This window comes from Ahaetulla prasina, chromosome 8, assembly GCF_028640845.1.
Source record: "Ahaetulla prasina isolate Xishuangbanna chromosome 8, ASM2864084v1, whole genome shotgun sequence".
NCBI lineage: Eukaryota > Metazoa > Chordata > Lepidosauria > Squamata > Colubridae > Ahaetulla > Ahaetulla prasina.
In genome coordinates this window covers 94,254,869-94,271,934 of record NC_080546.1, presented here as the reverse complement: position 1 = coordinate 94,271,934, position 17,066 = coordinate 94,254,869, and the positions used below count along the sequence as shown (strand labels likewise).

At 54.3% G+C, this 17,066-nt stretch overlaps 2 protein-coding genes across 4 annotated transcripts; one reads left to right on the top strand and one right to left on the bottom strand.

The window, feature by feature from the left end:
- Window positions 1-5,626: 5,626 nt before the first annotated feature.
- NECAP1 (NECAP endocytosis associated 1) lies at window positions 5,627-13,543 on the bottom strand. Of its 2 annotated transcripts, none has more exons than XM_058192375.1 (8): window positions 13,356-13,543; window positions 12,695-12,795; window positions 10,676-10,780; window positions 10,018-10,099; window positions 9,018-9,126; window positions 8,699-8,912; window positions 7,672-7,780; window positions 5,627-7,493 (listed from the first exon to the last, which is right to left on the bottom strand). In XM_058192375.1, exons 1-8 carry the CDS (start codon window positions 13,451-13,453, stop codon window positions 7,445-7,447), a joined length of 867 nt encoding a protein of 288 aa, XP_058048358.1. In that variant the 5' UTR covers window positions 13,454-13,543; the 3' UTR covers window positions 5,627-7,444. The 2 variants fall into 2 exon arrangements, with proteins under 2 accessions (XP_058048358.1, XP_058048357.1); XM_058192374.1 differs by lacking the exon at window positions 13,356-13,543 and adding an exon at window positions 13,030-13,341.
- Window positions 13,544-13,662: 119 nt separating this feature from the next.
- C3AR1 (complement C3a receptor 1) lies at window positions 13,663-17,006 on the top strand. 2 transcript variants are annotated; one of them, XM_058192373.1, is made up of 2 exons: window positions 13,663-14,046; window positions 14,709-17,006. In XM_058192373.1, exon 2 carries the CDS (start codon window positions 15,008-15,010, stop codon window positions 16,358-16,360), a length of 1,353 nt encoding a protein of 450 aa, XP_058048356.1. In that variant the 5' UTR covers window positions 13,663-14,046; window positions 14,709-15,007; the 3' UTR covers window positions 16,361-17,006. The 2 variants fall into 2 exon arrangements, with proteins under 2 accessions (XP_058048356.1, XP_058048355.1); XM_058192372.1 differs by having other exon boundaries at window positions 13,669-14,046; window positions 14,988-17,006.
- The last annotated feature ends 60 nt before the right edge of the window (window positions 17,007-17,066 follow it).

Here is a 17,066-nt window from a genome sequence, read left to right as displayed (position 1 = left end):
ACTGATTTGTAATTTGGAACAGCACCATTTTCAGCTTCAAAAACACCTGAATTATTAGAATGCATCATTAAATTTTATGAGACAAAAAAGCCCACAATTATATCTGTTATCAATAAATCAATTTAATAGGCAAATTTTAAAGAATGAATAGAGTAAGAAATTGAGGGTTCCTCAAACAATGGGAAATTGTTTTGCCTTACTGTCAAAAATTTTAGATGATTTTAGATTAGGGTTTATTCAACCAAAAATAATATTTCAAACTCATTGAACTCATTGTGTTTGATAGAAAATAAATGGGCGAATCACCATTTTTTTGAAGATGCTATTAAAATACCATTTTGTTGGAGATTCATTAAAACATGTCCTAAAGTTATTATAGTCTGGGGAAAGGTGATTAAATCTATTAATTTAACTCTAAGGTATGATTTAATATTTTTGGATATCCCTATTCTTTTGCACCACCTACCGAGTACGTGGAAATTGATGGTGGGACAACAGAAGGGATCCTCCTTGCCAAAGAGGAGTCCCTGAATGGGGGAAAGAGGAACGCTTGGCTCCCATTACTCGGTGGGTGGAAGCCTCGATGCGAGTTGCTCCAAGACGTAGGTTACACCCCAAGGATCCCAATGAAATATGCTCGTCTTTCCTTGAAACCGTTGCATAAAAAAGTCCATGCCTATCTGTGAGAAGCCTTTTGCTTTCTTTTTCTCTTGTTGATGTCATTTTATTTCCCCCCCTCTGTGTTCTGTTTTATTAAGTAAACTAAGCAAAAAATTAGGAAGCCTTGGGTTCATCTTTTTACAGACTGGTTTGAATCTTCATAGCTTAAAGTTGGGGGCAAATGTTCTGCTCTGTTCTCCCTGCAGGCCTCCCTCCTGGCCAAGCATGAGCGCTTTTTCTGGTCCATTGAAAGAAAGGGGGAGAGGGAGCCTGCAAAATCCTGGGGACCCACTGCAGAGGAAATCACGGGGATTGGTGACAACACGGATGCTAGAATACAAGCAAAGGGGAAGTGGTTTTGATTTATTTCACCAAGTTAAAATAGACACTTTTTAATATTTAAAATGAAGAGGGTAAAAAATCTGCAATATTTGGGGTTGGATGACGATGGCAAGAAGACATGGAGACAATTCCACGCTCCGATGCCACGAGTCCTCGGAGAAGGGCGGTATAAAAATGTGAACAATAAATAAATAAATAAATGTTCAGCCCAGAGGCTTCCTTGTCTTTCAGAGCACCTCTGCAGCTTCAGATGCACTTCTCAGAACAGGTTGAGGGGTGATGCCACCCCCACCCCCCATCTTGGGAGGCAGGCACCTCCTCAGTTTAGGCCCCAGAGCTCGTGGAGACCCTGCAAGGCTGAGCCCGCTTCATTTGCTGGAGACGGTGGGCTTCCAATCCGGGTGCAGGTGTGACCTAGACCTGGAAAGCAGCCACCTTGGGGTGGCGGCTGCATCTGCAGCAGATTAGAGCAGGAGGAGGAGGAGGAGGAGGAGGAGGAGGACCTGTGAGGGCCGCTGAAGGGTCTGTTTCCAAGAAGCCACGGCAGCCCTGGATGGGCCGGGACACAGCAGTGAGCATGCAATCTGGTTTCATTTAAAGCCGGTTCTAAGCTGGGGCCGCTGGGATCAATGCGAGCCATTGTCTTGCATGATCCAGAGTTATTTGCCCCTAAGAAACAATTAACTACCCATCTCTCTGCCCACCTGTCTGTCACCGGAGGGGGGGGGCATCACTAAGCAGCCCTGCACACAAGGAGGCCCAGGCCCTAGATAGTTGTGGGTGTATGTATAGGAAACCATACGCCAATTAAGAAGACATCCTCTTGCTGTTTTCTTGCATAAAAGAAGTCTAAATGAAAGTGGGCAGAAGCCACTTTGGCAGGATTTTTAAGAGAAACGGAGAGGCCTCATGAATGACATATCCTAGGGAGTGATGGGGGTCTTGTAAGGAGGTCGGTGAGTGCCTCAAGCATGCGGCCCTGTAACCCACTGAAGCCTCTGTGCTCGTGGGCTACGGACAGAGCGGAGCTGCATTTGCACAAGGAAAACTCCAGAAGGAGCATTTCATCAATCAGAATAGAGCTGGAAGGGATCTTGGAGGTCTTCTAGTCTAACCCCCTGCTCAAGCAGCAGACCCTATAGTGGTGGCGAATCTTTTATTCACCGAGTGCTGAACAAGTACGTGCTTTGCGCGCACCTGTGCTATCCACGCTAACATGTGGCTCCTCCCCCATGCGCTGTGCACACAACCGCACCATCTATGCATGCGCATGCCTTTCGCACACACTCCCATGTGCTGCATGTGCAATCACACCATCTCTGCGTGCGGTGCACACGTGCGAAACCATCTATGCATGTGCACACTGCACAGAAGTACTCTCATGCGCACATGCGTGGGAGAGCTCCGATGACCAGCTGGGTCCCCTGAATTGCACGCATGCGCACCGGAGGCCCGAACATCTGCTGGGGGGGGCAACCATGTGCAGCTGCAGGTGAGTTGGGCGACAGCTGGCGTGCCTGGAAAGATGGCTCTGCGTGTCACCTTGGCCACGCGTGCCATAGGTTCGCCATCACGGCCCTATTCCATTCCAGATGAGTGACCGTCCAGTCTCTTCTTAAAAACCTCCAGTGTTGGAGCATCCACAACTTCTGAAGGCAACTTCTGTTCCACTGGTGAATTGTCCTCACTGTCAGAGAATTTCTCCTTCATTCCAGGTTGCTTCTCTCCTTGATTAGTTTCCATCCATTGTTTCTTGTTTTGCCCTCAGGTGCTTTGGAGAATGAATTGACCCCCTCCTCTTTGTGGCAACCGGTCAAATACTGGAATGCTGCTATCAGTCCTTTCCCCCCCCCTAGATTGGCCAAACCCAAATCCCGCAACCGTTCATGTTTTAGTCTCCAGTCCTTTAATCGTCTTAGTTGCTCTTCTCTGCACTTTTTCAAGCGTCTCGACATCTTTTTTGTAACGTGGTGACCAAAACTGGATGTGGTTCTCCAGGTGTGGCCTTACTAAGGCTTTATAAAGCGGTACTAATCCTTCATGTGATCTTGATCCCATGCCTCTGTTTATACGACCAAGGACTGTATTCCCTTTTTTGCCAGCGTACAAAGAGGCACTTGAAAAGATGGGTCTCATCAGATGCCACCCCTCAAGTCCTCCGCAAACCTTCAAGCGTCTTCCTGGGAAAGGAAGAAGAGGCTGACTGAGCCGGGGAATAACAACTCTTGCCATCCTCCAGCAACAGCATTTCTATGCCTTTTCCCTGCAGCAGACGCGCCCACCAAGCCTTCCCTGGTTTTCCGAGCATCAGACCTCAGGTCAATCTCCCACCTCTCTCTTTCCTGCAGTTGCCAAGGCCTGCTGCTGAACGGTCAGTCCACCAGGGGGCGCCAGGTACCCCTTTCCAAAATGCAGCTGTTTAGGCAAACAGCTCCGGGAACAATTTGTTTTCCTCCTGCTTTTGAAAGCTTCAAGCAAAACAGCAGCGGACTTTCCACAAGATCAAATGCGCTCTGCGCCCTTGTCAGGTTTCATTCATAAGGGCCTGCCGAGCCATCTACCCAAATCGCCAAGTTGGGGGGAGGGGGGCATTTCACCGCTTCAGGGCCCACGGTGGGCTTTCCGCATGGAGAGGCCACATCACAAAGTATGGAAGTAAGAAGTGTCCCCCCCCACCTAGGTCCCCAAGTCCAGGGTCCCCCCAAGAAAAAAGGTTCCCCCCTCCCCTCAGGGGCTGTAGGCTGAGCCAGCCGTATCATGATTGGCACCGAGCAGTATCAAAACAGCTGTGGGGATCCCCACTGAGGTTCTGCCTGGGACCAACGATGTGATTTGGGCAAGTTTCCCTCCTTCTTCCCCACCACCTCACCTGCCAGCCGTGCCTTTGGAAGGAGCCTGGCAGGCTGGGAGCAGGACGGGCCTCCTTCCCCAAGAGGAGAGCCAGAGACTGGGTAGGTGAGGGAGGAAGGGCCGGCTTCCTTCCCAGCCCCCTCCCGCCTCTTGAGGGAGCAGCAGCAGCCAGCCAGCCAGCCAACCTCAAGAGCTCCAGGTCCCACTTGCTGGGGTGGCAGGACTAGACAAGGGCACCTGGGTGGAAGGAAGGAAGGGCTCAAAATTAATTATTAATTTTTAAAATTAATATTAAATTAAATAAAATTAAATTAAATTAAAAATTAACTATTAATCTTCTCATCATTCCCATCACCAATCTCTTTCCACTTATGACTGTATGACTGTAACTTTGTTGCAGGCAATCCTTATGATTTATATTGATATATTGACCATCAATTGTGTTGTAAATGTTGTACCTTGAACGTATCTTTTCTTTCATGTACACTGAGAGCATATGCACCAAGACAAATTCTTTGTGTGCCCAATCACACTTGGCCAATAAAAAATTCTATTCTATTCTATTCTATTCTATTCTATTCTATTCTATTCTATTCTATTCTATTCTATTCTAAAAGAAGCCGAGCCAGTCCACAGCACAATCGCCCAGGGTGACCTTTGATCACTACAAAAAGCGATCAAGCCTCTGGGTAAAAGAGAAGCTCCCTCTTCTTTCAAGCACATTAACTCCTCAATTTTCAGGCTGGAAAAGAGAAGCGATTTTGCTGCCATTATGCAAAGCTAGCTAGTTACCGTCTTGTCCATAGCTGACCCTAAGCCAAGTCACTTGCTTCGCGTTTTCCTTCCTTTTCCCAATGCAGCTCATCTCGCAGGGCAACCAGGACTGGCTTCATGTTCCAAAACCGGTTGTGAAATGGGTTGAAAAGAAGCCGTTCCTGCCAGGAGGGCCTGGAAGTCCCCGTCAGCCCCAGAGCCTGGCAATGGACAGAGGTCACGGGCCGAGGGGTCTGGACAGCAACCTCTGTGGCAATTTCTGGGTAGTGGTGAGTCACCAAACCCATGACTCTGTTCCTTGTGACTCCATAGAGCACAGCCGCATCCTCTCTACCCTGGGGAGGACCTTGCCCCACCCCCACCGCCCCACTTGCAAGGGCCACAAAACCGCAGAAAATGTTTGCAGAAGTCTCTTGGTGTTGGCGGCTGCGGCACTCCAGTTCACCTCGCCCGTCCCTCCCTCCCTCTTCCTTCCTATGAAGAGTTGCCCGGGGTTCAGTTCCTGTTTCAGCCCATCTTCTCTCTTTGAACCGAATCCTTTATCCTTCCTGCATGGCTGTTTAATTTGTGTGCCCGCCTTCATACTAAAAAAAGTATGAAGGCTGGAGGTTCAGGGGAGGTCAAAATAAGCAACACAACAGCCAGAGCGCTGCAATCAAAGCTCCGCCCCTTTGTACCCGCACAGACTTTGCGCATGCTAAGAGGCTCCATTTGTGGCACCTCTGGTGGTCTCCCTGCAGATGCCAGGGAGCCCCCTCTGCCCTTCCGACTGGACTGGGGGGGCAGCTTCCAGCACTGCCGGGGAGGCTAAAGGCTCACTAGCCACCCGTTCCCACGGCTCTCTTCCATCCTCCTCAGCCGACCAACCTACTGACTAACCGGGCCTGGCTCAACCCTGGGAAGGAGGCAGATTCTGGCCAGCCCTGAGAAGCGGGTGGGTGGGTGGGGGGGGTGAGCATTAAAGACGGGAGCTGCCCTGTTGCTTCTTTTAATGCACAGCTTTTCCCAGGTTTAATTCTTTTATTTGCTATTTATTGAACCAGTACATCTTATACTTTATATACATACAGATGAATATTACTTCTGTTTGTGACACTACATAATATATTATTTAGGTAATACCAGCTGTAAGAAAACACGCACACAGAGGGACAGCCTCCTGATTAGTCAATTTAGGAAGCCAGGTAATTGTCTGAGGGGGGGCTGTGAGGCTGTGGAAATAAATGGCTGGGGGACCCGCCACGGAAGGGGAGGAGTCAGCCGGGTCCAGAACCTCCAGGCAGGGCGTTGAAGGGTGAAAGGAAGGGGTGGAACCGGCTAAGCCCAACCAGGTGCCTTCCAGCTGGGCTACGACTCCCATTTTCCAGGGGAATCGGTCCCTTCCAGGAGCTGCAGCCCAACGTAACCCTTGGCTGCCACCTGCGAGGGACAGAGAAAACTTCAGGAGGAAGTGGACCGGGGGCTGCTTACGGAGAGCCTTGCTAAGTAGGCACCCATTATTTTTATTTTTAAAAAGTGCATTTCATTCCTTGCGGTCTTCCGCATGATACTAACGGAGCAGTTCCCCTCTGCTCTTCTGCAAAGGAGATCAAGATATGGCCGGGAGCGGAGAAGAGACAAAACATGGAGAGGCCACCTGGAAGTGCCTGGCTCACTTAAAAACTACCCACAGGGGAAGCACCAAACCACGGGGTCACCCAGGACATGCAACAGGTGAGAGCCAAGACTACAGCGTAATTATTACCGCCCACGGAGGTCACGAGCCTACCGGGAGAAACGGCTCTAGAGCGCAACAAGAAAACGGCCTCCCAATTCGAGGGCCAAGCGAAGCGGGTGTTTCAGAGCCATTCGAGCTCGCCAACGGCAAGAGGAGCGAAGGGAAGACGTGCGCAAATCCCAAAAAGACACAGACCAGGCAGGCGCAGAGGAAGAGACTGCCAGAAACGACTTCATGATTCAGTAGCTCTGCCAGGGGACAGGCTATCAAGCGACAAAACATACTGGCCAGAAAGTTGCATCCAGAAGCCCGACCCTCCCCTGGTGGGGGCAGAGCTCACACACCACCCTACTCCTCTGATGAAGGAGTGGGCCGCAGAGTGGTCCTCTACCGTGCGTGTGCCACAAAGCCTCTCTCGAGGGCACAACCAACCGGGCTCAGAAGGGAGCCCGGAAGAAGATGCGTGCCCATCATCTGTAAAAGATGGGACCAGGAGGGTCTCTTGGGTGTTGCAACTACATCCAATTTTGAAGCGATCTTCTCATTAGAACCGAGCGGGGAGAAAAAAGCTGGGGGAATTGCAAGGGCTCACCAAACACAAAACTGGATACGGAGGCCCCGACTACCGATCTGGAGGGAAGGAGACGGAGGAAAAGCCGGATCAGGACTGCCACAGAGGTGCTTCGACTGCCCCCCCCCCCAGAGCAGAGATCAACAGGAGCAGCTCTGGCCCTCTGCCTGTACCAGGCGCACTGAGGCCCAGAAGTGGGGAAACGGAGCCTGGCTGGAAATCCCAAACGAAAGAAAGGCAGCGTCTGGTCAGCCTCCCAGACCTCGGGGACTGACCAGAAGCAGGAACCCAGGTTTCAGCCACCCTTCCTCGCTCTTCCAAAGCTCCCGGAAGGGCAAATCCTGAAGCAATTCTGCTGCAAGGGATAAAATGCAATGGGCGGCATTGGGATGGGAACATCAACAAAAACAGGAGGATTGTCTGGAAATTAGGATTCGACTGAAGAGCCAAGGACGTCGGGAAACTTCCATCCCGGCTGGGTCCATCTGTCTCGGTCACTGGTCCGCTTCCGTTTCCTCCACTCTGCTTCTTCAGAACTGAACCCAGTTAGACGGCTGAGCAGGCTGGCTGGGAACTGCACTATGGGGAGACACAGGGAGGGAAAGGATTAGGAGAAAGGCAAGTGGGTTCCCTCCCCAGAGAAACCCCTCCCGTCTTGAAGCAAACATCCCCCCACCCGCTTGGTGAAATCACAAAAGGGGAAACCGGCTTCCCCAGGGCTGCGTATCTAGTCTCCACCCCGGAGCCTCCCTCTTACCTGGGTGCCGTGTTGAAGTCTCCCCAGAGATCTGCACTGCCTGGGACGACAGCAGGCCCCGCTGGGTCCTTGGAGGCGGAGGGTGGCAAATCGAAGTCTAGGAGGATATCTGGGGGGGGGGTGTCAAAGGAGGGGGTTCTTGATTATAAATACTGAGAGAGGGTCTCCTCCGACTTTCTCTCGGGACACCAATCAGGATCCACCCCCAATTTTCTCAGCCCTCAAAGTACCAGGAAGAGGATTACACCCGGCCGATTGTTCTGCTTCAGCTTCAGCTTCAGCTTCAGCTCTTGCCAAGAGAGGCAGAGGAGGAACCTCCTGGGCTGCGCCCCCCCCACCCCCACCTTGCCTGGAGCTCCAGAACCGCCCAAATCAGTGTGCACAGGTAGTCCTCGACTTATGACCACAAGTGAGCCCAAAGTTTATGTTGTTAAATGAGACATTTGTTAAGTGAGTTTTACCCGATGTTACGGCCATTCTTGCCACAGTTGTTAAGTGAATAACCTGGGTGTAAAGCCCCTCTTGGCTTCCCCATTGACTTTGCGGGTCAGAAGGTCGCAAAAGGGGATCATGAGACTCCCAGGACACAACAACGGCCATAAGTATGAACCAGCTGCCAAGCATCGGGATTTTGATCATGTGATCATGGCTATACTGCGAAGGTCGTAATTGAAAAGTGGCCATTAAGTCACTTTTTTCAGTGCTGTTGTTTGAACGGTCAGCAAATGAACTGCTGTTAAGTCAAGGAGTACTTGGACCTACTTGGACCGTAAGACCCACAAAAGGGAAGCCAAAGGGGGGGGAAGCGGGGGGGGGGAGGGGGAAAGAAGGGAATCCCCAGCCAATCCGAAAGGCCAGCCCTTTCCTCGGACCGGCTTGCCAACCAGGCTGAAGGAGACACGGCAAGGGAGGGAGAACGGGGACTCCCCATCCTGACTCCATGGCCATCAGGGCCTCTGCCGCCCCCGCCCCCCCCACCCCTTCTGAGCGCCTGCCGGGTGGGGACACCCCCAGAATCACCCTCTACCTGTGTTGCCAGCACTGCTGGACTTCGGCATGGGGGGTGGAGTTACGTGGTTGGAAATGGCTGTCGAAGAAAGAGGGGGAACCGGCGGAGGCGGAGGAGGAGGAGGAGGAGGAGCGGGGGCCACTTTGCCCCCCGGAGGTGGGGGGAGGAGGCTGAGTCCACCTGAGCCAGCAGGGCGGGGCTTTGCTGACCCACTTTTCTTGCTGGGCATATTCTGCAAAGGGAGAAAGGGGCCGTTAAGAGGGTCTCTTGGAACCACAGGGAATCCCTCCCCCTTGAAACCCAAGCAAGCCAGGAAAGAGGCGCAGGGGAGCCTCACCCCGATGTTCAGCTTAATGGTCTGCCCTTCCTTGAAGCCCAGGTCAAGCTTGGGCCGGCTGTCCAACTCCTGGGACTCCCTGGAGATTTCCGTCTCTTGCTTCACCCACCTGTGTGCAAGAAGGTTAGCTGCAGGGACAAAAGAGGAACCAGACTAGGCCGTCCTCGGCTTACAACTGGAATGCCTGTCACTAAGCGATGCAGTCACAAAGCGTGACCGCATCACTTAACGATGGCAATGCCGATTGTGGGTGTTAACTGGACCCTGGAGTCATTGGGGGGGGGGGCAACGGTCTGCTGGCTTCCCACAATAGAAGTCAAAAGGAAAGCTAGCGAGGGGGGGGAGGAGAACGGGGGGGGCGCAAGCAGTCAGCGCTGAGCAAGTGCAAAGGTGCTGGGGGGGGGGAAGGGTGCACATGTGGGGTAATTGCGCCCTTCTCTGCCAACTTCCCCACTAACTTTCTGGGGAAGCTGGCAGGAACTGTTGCAAATGGCGATCACGTGATGGGGGCTGAAGCTGCTCACGAGGTGCTAAGCCCCCAGATCGTGATCACGCGATCGTGAGGAAGCTGCAACGCTGAGTCTTAGTCCTAACCACCATCGGTTCAGCCCTGTTCTAAGTCTGAATGATTGTTCGCTGAATGGCTGAAGGTCACGGACAACCCACACCTTGTATCCTCTGGCCAGTGAGTTTGCCCAAAGAAATGGCTCCAAACCCCTTTGGCCATGGGGACCCTGGACGGCGGGTGGGAGGCTCACTATGCGATACTGCAACCTTGTTTAGTGCAACCACAGACCCTGTTTTGTCTTAGGCTTTAAAAAAGCTCCTCGTGCTCCTGGACTAGGGGATGAAACAACCCCATCTGAACGGAGCTGAGCAAACCGAACCCCCATTTCAAACCGAAGCAGCTCCATTTCTGCAGAGCTGGGAAGAAAGGTTCCCTCCCGAGGCTGACCCTCCTCCGGCCGATTCCCCTCCTCGCCCAGCAAGGCAGACTCACTTGAAATGGTCCTGCAGGGCCACGTTGAAGTCAAAGGCGTCTCCTCTGTCGCCAAAGCCGATGCCAATGAAGGCGCTGCGCCCTGGTCAAGAAAGCCAGCAGCAGTTAGCACAGCCTTGTAGGCCTGGCCTTCAGGGAGGGTCTCTGGCTTCCCATTGGGAGAAGGGACCGCCTCTGCTGCCTTATAGGCCTTCTTATCCTCTCAAAGGAACGCCAGCCTCCGTATCAGTCCCTACTCCGGAGAAAACTCTTCTCTTCGGTTCAGGAGGCCTGGCGGTCAGAACTAACTTGGTAACAGCTTTCATGTCACACCTGTACAACAGCCCCAAGGACTTCCTTAGCTCCCTTATCCATCACTCCTTTAGGTGCCTTCAGTCCATCTGAGGCTGTTCAGGTCCTCAGCTGAAAACCAGCCGGAGAGAGACTTTCACACGTGATCTCATGTTCCACTTCTCTCACATTTAGTTCAGCATTTTCCTCACCGGGCATTTGGCTCTGCCCAAGGCAAGGCATGCTCTGAGGGGCAGTTCTTGGCTCCCTGATGGCTGAAAGATGGTCCCTGGGGGCCAGATGCCTTAGGGTGGCTGGAGGCATGCTCAGTGGGGCCGCCATCGATCACATCAGCCAAGAGGAAACCATGCATTCTTCTTCTTCTTACCGTTTCCATCCTGAATCCGGATGACAAAATACCGGCTCGAGTCATTTACAGTCTCCACTGCGATGCCAGGGTACAGATCGATCGGAGCCTGTGCGAAAAGCTCCCCTAGGAGGAAACAAGAAGAGGAGAGCAGCCTTCAAGGCCCAGCAAGGGAAGTGGAAACCAGACCCTGGGGGAGGGGGGGCTCCGGCAGAAGGGCTGACAGGGAGAGCTGCCAAGGAGGCAATCCTGAGAGGGAAGGCAACATGGGCTTCGGACCTATCCATCTCCTGGCCAGCTGGCTGGAGATTAGTAGGCTGCCTTTTGTGAGTGAGCAGCTCTCCCCGGCAGCCGTTCTGCCAGAGGGCCCCCCCCCCAATGCGTCAACCTTGGCTGACCTCTGGAACGAGGTCCTTCACCAGGGCAACCTCTGTGCAACTAGATTGGATTAATAAATAGCAATAGCACTTAGACTTATATGCTGCTGCGCAGTACTTTACAGCCTTCTCTAAGAAATTCACAAATACCAGTATTATTCGCCCCCAACAATTTGGGTCCTCTTTTACCGAAGGACGGAAGGCTGAGTCAACCTTGAGCCGGTCAAGATCAACCTGCTGGCAGTGGGCAGAGCTTGCCCGCAATACTGCATTCTAACTGCTGTGCCACCATAGCAAAATATCAAATTATATAATTTATAAAATAATCTAACAAAAAATCAAATTAATCCAATAAAAATTGATAACCAAGATGCCTTTTTTCAAAGCTGCAATTAGAGAAGCTTTATGTTTCGTAAGTTTCAATGTTCCATTTCCTGGAAAGACGTTTGAGCATTTGTTGTGATTTGAAAGTCAATTCTTTCCCTCCATTTTGAATGAGGAGCAGGCGGATGGATGACTGTTGTGTCTTGTCCGCTCTCACCGCAGCCGGGGTCTGCTTATCTGCTCCCGAACACGGAGGAATGTATGCCTCCCGGCCCCAGTTCTGGCTCCATGCCCAGACAAGCTGCAGAGGAGGGGGCACCTCCCGGTCCCAGCCCTGGCTCCATGCCCAAGCAGGCTGCAGAGGAGGGAGCATCCCCCAGCCCCAGCCCTGGCTCCATGCCCAGGCAAACGGAGCAGCTAGACCCCTCCCCCTCCTCCACAGCATGTGAGCCTGAGGAAAGTTTACTTCCAACAACAGCTGATTGGAGTGACCCTCCATCAGAAGATTGGATAGGCGGAGGCAACAGAAGGAAGGGAGGGGCAGGTCTTAATGAGTGCTGAGTCATGGAGCCACACCCCATGGCCTATATAAAGGATCTGCTTTCTGGCAGTCTCTGAGTCAGGCAAAGTCGAACTTATCTTGCTGAAGTCACTTACTGGTCTCCTGCCTGCTCTGAGGACTTTGCTAGGACTTTGGGCAGAGCTGCAGAGGCAAGCCTGATTCAGATTTCCCTGACCCGGCCGTCAGCGGAGGAGTGGGACACGACAGATGACTAAGAATGAGACGGGAAGGGTGGGGGGAGCCCATTTTGGCAAAAAGCTGGGTTGGAACACAAACTAAGAATCGGCCTGGGCTCAGGCATTAAAAACACCAAACCTTCAAGCGAAACCATGCCGTGAGTGGGGTTAGGAATCCAAGTCCATCTGCACAAATCCTGATTTGGAGGAATCCAAGAATCAGGCCAGAAAAAGTTCCATATTGCCCAAAACACGCTGGAAACAAGGCTCGCCATAAAATGACGGGTTATCCCAAACCACCCGATCAATACCTCATTACTCAGAGATTATTACAGACGGCTTAGAATTGCTCCAGCATCACTTCCCATAAGGAGAAGGGAGAAACAACCCAAGTGTTTCATGGTTACCTGCAGCCAAACGGAAACTCTGCTTGGAAGTATCAGCCAGCAGAAGGCAACTAGAAGAGGCAGGTCCCTATCACTCCCCCCCCACCCCCGAATGAGGGAAGGAGCAGCCACCGACCGACCGACCGACCAGGGACTTTACAAGAGCCCATCAGCTGCATCGGGGCCCCTGGGGCTCTTCCCGGCCAGACCCTCACCTGAGACTTTGTCCTCCAGCTTCACGTAGGCGACCTTCCCCTTGGAGGTGACCCGCAGGCGGCCCGTCCAGTCGGGCTGATCCAGCTTCCAGTCAGAGGCCCTGCGAGGCAAGTCCTCCACTTACAAGAGTCCATTTAGTGACTGTTCACAGTTACGACGCCATTGAAAACAGCGGCTTACGACCGTTACTCCACACTTACGACTGCCGCAGCGTCCCCCTAATTTGGACACCGGGCAACCGCCTCACAGTTATGACGGTCGCAGCGTCCCACGATTCCCCTTTTGCGACCTTCTGACAAGCAAAGCCAAGGGGCAAATATGGGGCAAAACTCACTTAACAATATAAACTTTGAGCTGAATTGCGGTCGTAAGTCGAGGGGCCGCCTGTACGGGCAGCCGGAGCAGCCGGGAAGGCTTCGGGCGGCCTGGCCCCGCCTGCCGGTCCCCGTGAGGGTCCCCCGGGGGCGGCGGCCCCGCCATCGCCTCCCTTCCCCCGGCGGCGCCAGGCAGAGGCGGAGGTCCCCGCCCCGCCCGCGGGAAGGAGCTGCGGCCCCCGAGAGGCCCGGCCGCCCCCAGGGCCCCCCCTCCGCCTCCCCCCAAGAGGCCCGGCGGGGTCGGGGCTGGGCGGGGGACGAGGCGCCGCGGGGCTCGGCCTCCTACCGGTAGCCGCGGTTGGAGGCCCGCGGCGGGATGCGGTAGACGCTGACCTCGGGCTTCACGCAGAGCACCGACTCGTACTCCGCCTCGGCCGCCGCCATCGCCCCCGCCAGCTGACCGCGAGCCGGAAGGGAAGACCCGCAGCCGCCTTTCGCCCGCCGCTTCCGCCCAGCGTCCTGGCGCGCAGGCGCCGCCCCCCGCCGCCGCCCCGCGCCGCTCCTGCCTCCCGGCCTCTATGGCCGCCCGCGGGGACGCTCACGCGCGGGCGACGCCGGGCCGTAGAGCCGTGCGGGGCAGAGGGGCCGGTCTGCCTCTTCGGGGGCGGAGCCTCTGTCGGCTCCTCCCCTGGGCCGGTCCAGGGGCGTGGCCGAATAGCCTGCCCTTCCGCAGGGTTGGGCGGGGGTTGGTGCCGCCCACGCGGCTCCTCTCCACCGACCGCAGCCCTGCGCTCGCCCGCTCGCTCTTTCCCGCCGCGATGCGCTTCAGCAGCCCCCCCCACCGCCAAGTGGCAGGGAGTCCCCCTGGCTCGGCCCCTCCCCCTTCCTCGCCTGTGCCTGCTCAGCCTCCCCCGCCCTGGGAAAGCGGAACTGGCCGACCGGCCCCTGCCCCAAAAGCGCTGATGGGGCACTTTCCCCCTTTCTCCGTCTCGCCTCCGCGGAGGACAGCGAGCGAGCCCGGCGGGAGCCTCGCCCAGGTAGGCAGGGGGGCTGCTGGCGGGCGGGGGCTTCGACCCTCCCCAGGCGGCAGGCAAGAGTCCTGGGCTTTCCCCAGACCAGCTGCAGCCTCCCCCCTCCCCCCATCAGCTCTGCCTTGACTCTCAAGCGGCCACTCGGTTTGGACCGACCAGTTGCCCGCAGTCTGCCAGACAAACCGGGCGAAGAAAGCCGCTCCTTGGCAAAGCGAAATCGGAGGGTCGCGGGCTGGAGATCCCCCCACCTCCTCAGCTCCCTGCTGCTCCCCGGGATGCTGCTAACCAGCGGCAGGAGCCCCCTGTGGAGAGCCAGAAGAAAGTGCCTTTTGCTGGCCTCCCCCGGGGACCCCCTGGGGCTCCCTCTACCCCGTGTTCCATGGCCAGATCCCGCGAGGCGATGCGCATTCCCCGGTCTCATCCTGTGGCCTTGGGCTGCAAAAAGTTTGGGTGCGCTCAGGTGCGGAGAGCCTGGTGGGTGGCCAACCGCGGTGGGCTTTTACAGATAGAAACGTTAGGAAGCTTCTGCAGTTCTAGACTTTCCTCTACCATCCTGAAATGGGTCTCAAAGTCAAGGCTATTGTTTTTTTGCAGTTAAAAATAAGTTTTCTATCTCTAATCAGGGCCAATGCATTCTTTCTTGATCATTAAAACAATCTCCCTTACAGGTTTCTTATATTGTCCTAATCTCTGTGTTACTTACAAATGGAGCCAGCCAGCTAACGCCATGAATCTTGTGGCTGGAAAGCAAAGCAAAAATCCCCTTGGCTGGCCAGCATCTTCCGGTTACTAAAGAACAGTGGCAGCCTTGTGGGGAGCTTCCCCACAACCATTTCCCCCACAACGCTGGCCTGAAAATGTAGCCTCTCTGAGATGGGAGGAAGGCAGCGTCTGCAAAACCCCACATCCACCTGCAGTCCAAGATAACGTTTCAAAACTTTTTTCAGGCTTCCCTTTGTGACAAGAGATGGCTCCACTGCTAGCAAATGGCAGCTTAGATGAAAACAGTGAGCCTTTCCCGCTGCCTTCCACTTCGGTCAGCTCTCTGGCCATTTTCTCCATCACCTTCCTCTTGGGCTTCCCCGGAAACGGCCTGGTCATCTGGGTGATTGCCCTGAAGATGAAGCGAACGGTGAACACGGTTTGGTTTCTGCACCTGGCGATCGCCGACTTCGTCTGCTGCCTCTCCTTGCCATTCTCCATCGCTCAGCTGGCCCTCCACGAGCGCTGGCCCTTTGGCTGGCTTCTCTGCAAGGTTCTCCCCTCGGCCGTTATTTTCAACATGTTTGCCAGCGTCTTCCTCCTCACCGCCATCAGCATTGACCGGTGCCTCCTGGTGACCAAACCTGTCTGGTGTCAGAATCACCGGACAGTCAGGCTTGCCTCCGCAGTCTGCGGTGTTATCTGGATCCTCGCCTTCCTTTTGTGCTGCCCTTCCTTCTTCTATCGGGAGACCCTGGAAGATGAATTTGGTAATACCAGGTGCATGAACAACTGGAAAACAGGGAGACACGATGATTACCAGTGGTTGGATGATCTGTGGGATGTAGAAGACACCACCCTTTCGGCCACCGAAAGCACCTACGACCGTGGCTTCCCAGGTGGGAACCTGGATCCACACCCTTCCTATCCCACTATAAACACAACCGAAAGAATCACCGTGACACCTTTGGTTGTATCGCACCATTCTAGAGTCAAGACAGAGGCAGATTTAATGAGCCGGCCGGTTACTGTTGCTCCTTCCATGCTGCACGAGTTTCCCGGGGTCCCTCCGAGTTTACCCACAGCCAGCATTTCCCAATTCAAGGAACAACCGGACGATTATTTCCCTGAAGCCCAACCGCCCAGCATCTTTGTGTCCACCACCGTCACCAGAGCTGTGTTTGGCTTCCTGCTGCCTTTTGCGGTCATGGCCGCTTGCTACGCGCTGATTGCCCGGAAGATGCTCAGAAAGCTCTTTGTGGGGCCTCGCCGGAGGGCCCTGCAGCTGATCCTGCTGGTGGTGGCCACTTTCTTCATCTGCTGGGCTCCCTACCACGTCACCGGGGTGCTCTTCCTCCTGGCTGCCCCCCAAACCTCACTTCACCAGGCCCTGCTGTGGTGGGACAGTGTGTCCGTTGCCCTGGCTTATGCCAACAGCTGCATCAATCCTCTTCTCTACGTCTTCGTGGGACAACCTTTCAGGAGAAGGGTCTGCCAGACGGTGCAGGAGATGTTTGAGGGGGCCTTTGCTGAGCCCTCCTCGCCAGTCTGTTCCCAGGACAAAAGGCAGACCACCACGGTTGACAATGAGGTGGACGTTTCTGTTTCGGTCCTCTAACGCGGCTCTTCCGGGCGGCCAAAGATTTGGGGACGTCTCTAGTCAAGCAAGAAAGGGGAGGCTAGCTTGGCTTACAACCTGCACTTTTTCCACTAGGCTTTTGCGTTTCTTTTACCTGGGTTATTTTAAGCGGCTTATACCTCTAGCGTGCAAGCTATGAGTATTTTTAAAATATTTTTTAGATATCTTTAAAAAAGATGAGCAAATGCTCACCAAGAAGATACATTTCTTCAGGTGTCAGTATTTCTACAGCTGTCTTGTTTCATCAAGCGCAGGCAAAGTTTGGCAGGTTATTCAGCCAGGAAGAGGTCAGAAACTGAGGATGGAAGGAGGGGGCTGGAGCTGAAAGCTCTCTCCTTTTGCCCCCCCTCCCCCCGCCCTGGCACAAGGGACCCCACCCTGCCAACCTGCACTCCTGTAGCAGTTGGGCTGGGAGCCTCCTCCGAGATGCACCTTCCCAGAGCTTGGTTCCCATTGAAACGCCTCCCAGTCCCAATTGGCCCGTGCAGAGGCCATGTTGCACCTTCAGGGATTGCTAGGATGAGGATTCTGGGGGGTGGGGGGGTGAGAAATACTTTTCATACATTGGGGACAGTTTCTCTTATAGTGCTTCTGGGCTGCATCAGAAATAAACAACATGGAACTCCCCAAGGCTGGCTTTATTTCCCTCCATCTCCTGGCAGTGTCCACTCTGGGTCGAAGCAGA